This window comes from Ammodytes marinus, assembly GCF_949987685.1.
Source record: "Ammodytes marinus genome assembly, contig: scaffold_407, whole genome shotgun sequence".
NCBI classification, from domain to species: domain Eukaryota; kingdom Metazoa; phylum Chordata; class Actinopteri; order Uranoscopiformes; family Ammodytidae; genus Ammodytes; species Ammodytes marinus.
In genome coordinates, this window is record NW_027648165.1 from 1 (window position 1) to 5,000 (window position 5,000).

Genomic DNA, 5,000 nt, shown 5'->3' on the forward strand with positions numbered 1-5,000 from the left:
CACACACACACGCACACTCAACACACACACACTCAAACACACACACACACACACACACACACACACACACTCAGAGAAGAGAGAGAGACACACACACACACCCGTTCCCACAGTCTTAAGTCAAAGCTTTTTTTTTCCTTGTCCCAAAAAGTAGGAAACTATTTAGGAAAAATAGTATTTACACACACACACTGTAACATACACACACACTCACACACACACACACACACACATACATCCACAAACACACACACACACACTCTCTCATATAATACACACACACACACACACACACACTCTCATACACTCACACTCTCTCATATACACACACTCACACACACACACATCCACAAACACACACACACACACACACATACATCCACAAACACACACACACACACTCTCTCATATATACACACACACACACACACACACACTCTCATACACTCACACTCTCTCATATACACACACACACACACACACACACACACTCTCACTCTCACACACACACATCCACAAACACACACACACACACACACTCTCATACACACACACACTCTCATACACACAGACAGACACACACACACACATCCACAAACACACACACCCTCCCTACCTCCGTTGACAGAGTTGCGTGCGGCCTCTCCCAGTGCCTGTGGGTGGGACAGCGAGTGTGGTACGCTGTGGTTGCTGCTACACGGCGGGCTGCTTCCTGTAGCCGGAGGGCTGCTCTGCTGTGATTGGTGGGGAGAGTAGCCGCCTCTGACTGACAGCGGGCTCGACCTATCAGACGAGCCGGATCCTTGGGGGGCGTGTCTGGAGGAGGGGGGGCCACTGGTGCGCCCTGAAACCCCGCTTCTTGGTCCTCCACCACTGCTCTCTCTGGCGCGCTGAGGCAGGGGGATGTATTTACCTTCCCTGGGAGGAAGAATGGAGGAGAGGGGGGAAAATGGTGGTTAAATTATGTTTTCCTTGGAGGGGGGGAGGGGGTTTGTGGTGTAGTGGTTAGAGCCCCCCCCCCCCCCACCCCCATAGAGTCTCAGTCCTCTTCACAGCAGACCCGGGTTAGAATCCAGCCCGGGTCGTTCTCTGCATGTCATTCCCCTCTCTGACACATTTCATCTCTGTCTCTGAGTTTCTATCTAATGGAGTAAAAAAAAAATGCCCAAAAATAATCTCAACCCTAACCCCCTAATGTTAGAGGGTTCCGGTTATAACACATTTCCATCATACAAATATGGATCTTTAAGTTACAGACAGACAGACAGACAGACAGACAGACAGACAGACAGACAGACAGACAGACAGACAGACAGACACACACACAGACAGACAGACACACACACTCTCTCTTTACCTGCTAGTGTTGTTGAACCCAGGGCTGGCTCTCTCTCCCTCTCTCACCCCTAACCCTCTAACCCACAGACAGACAGACAGACAGACAGACAGACAGACAGACAGACAGACAGACAGACAGACAGACAGACAGACACTCTTTAACTGCTAGTGTTGTTGAACCCGGGGCTAGCTCTCTCCTCTCTCTCTCTCTCTCACCCCTAACCCCTCTAACCCACAGACAGACAGACAGACAGACAGACAGACAGACAGACTCTTACCTGCTAGTGTTGCTGAACCCGGGGCTGGCTCTCTCCTCCCTCTCTCTCACCACGGAGCTGTATTTGTCCTCTTCGCTTCGCCCCTCGTCGTTCTCGAGGGAAACCCTGCGGCGGTACTGGCCACTCCCCTCGATCTCACTGGCCAATCGGGACGCTCGGGCCTCTCGCTGTCTGAACGAATCAGACGTCCCCTTCTCCAGCGGCATTCTGGGTAAAAAATAAAAGATATCAATAATAAATATCAAGTTATTAGGAATCCTAATTATTATTATTAAAGGTGAAGTAAGCGGTTTATTTATGTTAATATAAGTGTTAAATCGCTCTTTATTCTTTATTCATACAGTGATCACTTTACATAATGTGCGCGTTTCATAAAGCCGATCTCTCAGTCAGCTGCTCTGCATGTAATCGGCAAATAAACTTTTGGGGGATCCCGAAATTAATATCCAATCACAAGAGAGAACGCTACAAACCGACACCCGTCTCACTCATATATAGTATGTACACTCCATGGTCTCACTGCCGGTGCACGCCAGAGCAACAGATGGGTGAATGTGTATGTGCCTACAATGGCGGAGCAGGTAAAAATCCTTCCCAATGTCTGTTTTGATGGTTTTTATCATGTCTTATCACACTTATGGATCTGAGATGGTGCTAGATAACTCGCTGCTTGGAGACCGCAGTGCATTAATGTGGTGACGTAGGGACGAGCGAGGGGACGGCTAACTGCAGTAACTGACAGGAAGTTAGGTAGAAGAACCATTCCGCTTACAGCACCTTTAATATAATTTTTTTTTTTAATTATTTTTTCTTTTAACCTTAAAGGCCTACTTCACCGGTTTGAATATGAAGGTGTATTGAATTCTGAGATCCTATGTAGTATAAATGTGCGAAAAAAATTAAAATCGGTTCATCCTAGCCTGAGAAAAGGCAGAAAGAGTGTTTTTTTTAACCCTATATTTCTCTTTCTCGTGACATCACAGAAAGAGAAAGATAGGGTTAAAAAAAAACGTACTTTGTAAATATTACTGTGATGTCACAGTAAAAGACATTTATACTACATAGGATCTCAGAATTCAATACACCTTCATATTCAAACCGGTGAAGTAGGCCAGTGTTTCCCCTACCATTATACAGGCCTGGCGGGCCCGCCAGGCCAACGGGACCCCCCGCCAGGCCAACAGCTGCCCAAAAAAAAAAAAAAAAAAAGTAAAAAAAAAAAAAAAAAAAAAAAATATTAATCTTTTTTTTTTTTTTTTTTTTTGTCTGCGCTACGCCGCGCGATGCACGTGTGCATTCGGAGCGCACATGTCAAACAGGGAAACTGACGAGAAAGAACCTTCCTTTATAGGTCCATGGCATAGGCTACACTGGAGATATTTAGGACTCAGTAACAGGGAGTTGAACAGGAAAAAGTGATGAGCAAAACTTAGAAAGTTAAAGTTGCTACGTCGCCATGGCAACCAATCTGTATCAACAGCTGAGACAGCGCAGTAAGTTATCTTGAAAACAGCAGGCTATAGTAGCCCTACAAGCTTTATTTTTTGGTATTTTCAATGCTACTTTATTTTTATGTTTTAAATTGAGAACTAGGCTACATGAAATATAATGGGTCAGAATACAAAATGTTGCTTATTTTGCACACGTTTTGATTGATAGGCTAATCATGATGTGTAGCCTAGGTTAATTCATTTATTTTAAATTAATATTTGATAAATTAAAGAAAATGTTTCATGATCCAGATTATTCCAGAAATTAATACTAGACAGGACATACCTGTCTATATTAGGTCTTCGTGTTTATTGTATTTTATTTTCATATCGATGTGTTTTTCTTCAATAGTTTATATGGCTTGTGTCTCCAAATTATTCCATAAAATTGTTTTAGGCAGGACATATGACAGCTGTTTACAGAGCAAAAAAAATAAAATCAGATTTAGCTTCTCAAAGTGCACCAGTTTGATGCATTTAACTTTAAAAAGGTAAAGGTTTTCTTCCGCAGGGGCATGCCCCAAGACCCCACTAGAAGGTCCATTCTCCCCCAGCAGTCTCAAAAAATCCTGAGGGAAACACAAAATGTACAAACGTACCGAATGTGAAGGCATAACCCTATGCCCTGATTTGTAGCGCGCTGTCAAAAGAGGCTCATCCATAATACAGTTAGTTTTGGTCAATTTCTACTACAAATTTGGTACGCACGCCGCGCGCATACTCTTTATCAGCTTTTACCACCGGGCCTAAAAGCAATTCTAGGGGAAACACTGTAGGCCTTTAAGATCAATGTTATTTTTATTTATTAGTTATAAAATATATATATTATATTGATATTTCTGGTAAGATATGATAAAAATATCAAGTAATCAGAATGCCTCATGGGGGCGACAGAAGTTACACACTGTAGCTTTAAATGTATAAATAGTAAATACTCACGTGTACATGGAGAGGCTGGAGTCGTAGGTGGATTTCACGCCGTACGCTTCCTCGTTGAATTTGAACATGTCGTTTGCGTCCCATCCGTTTGACTGGGAAGAGAAACACATCAAAACTTAGTGAGTGAATGAGTGAGTGAGTGAGTGAGTGAGTGAGTGAGTGAGTGAGTGAGTGAGTGAGTGAGTGAGTGAGTGAGTGAGTGAGTGAGTGAGTGAGTGAGTGAGTGAGTGAGTGAGTGTGTGGCTGTGTGCATGTGTGTGTTTATACGGTGTGTGTGGCTGTGTGTCTGTCTGTATGTGTGTTTACGTGTGTGTGTGTGTGTGTGTGTGTGTGTGTGTGTGTGTGTGTGTATCTGTATGTCTGTCTATCGATCTATCTGTCTGTCTGTCCGTCTATGTGTCTGTCTGTATGTGTGTTTACGTGTGTGTGTGTGTGTGTGTGTGTGGCTGTGTGTCTGTCTGTATGTGTGTTTACGTGTGTGTGTGTGTGTGTGTGTGTGTGTGTGTGTGTGTGTGTGTGTGTATCTGTATGTCTGTCTATCGATCTATCTGTCTGTCTGTCCGTCTATGTGTCTGTCTCACGGATTTTCCGTTCATTGTTGTCTATGTAGTAATTACTTCTGTTGTCTAACCAGCACATATTAAGGGTCTGGTTTCTAGTGTTTACCCAATAGTGTGTAGATGATTTACAAGCAGACTGAGCGTCTAGTGCTTGGTCCCAACCTATATTTTTCCTGTTTAAATCATACAGTCACCAATGTGGAGGTATTGGTATGAATGTCTTTTATGAAAATGTGTGTAGGCCTATCTGTGGGGTGGGTTTTTTATGTTTTGTGTGTTCTTTTTATGGACCTTGAGTCTGACAATAAATGGTAAATGGTAAATGGTAAATGGACTTGACTTATATAGCGCTTTCTAGCCGATTTTCTCAGCCCCAAAGCGCTTTACATATCTTA

At 43.5% G+C, this 5,000-nt stretch overlaps 1 protein-coding gene across 1 annotated transcript in view; it reads right to left on the minus strand.

The window, feature by feature from the left end:
• Positions 1 to 616: 616 nt before the first annotated feature.
• The window catches only part of LOC307270966 (ataxin-2-like protein), a gene marked incomplete at its 3' end in the record, with an annotated part of 10,368 nt that continues 5,984 nt past the window's right edge, over positions 617 to 5,000 (minus strand). The window contains exons 7-9 of the mRNA XM_080054852.1: positions 4,046 to 4,137; positions 1,617 to 1,823; positions 617 to 918 (exon numbers count right to left, since the gene is read on the minus strand). Coding sequence (XP_079910978.1) covers positions 617 to 918; positions 1,617 to 1,823; positions 4,046 to 4,137 — 601 coding nt within the window. The remainder of the gene's footprint in view (positions 919 to 1,616; positions 1,824 to 4,045; positions 4,138 to 5,000) is intronic.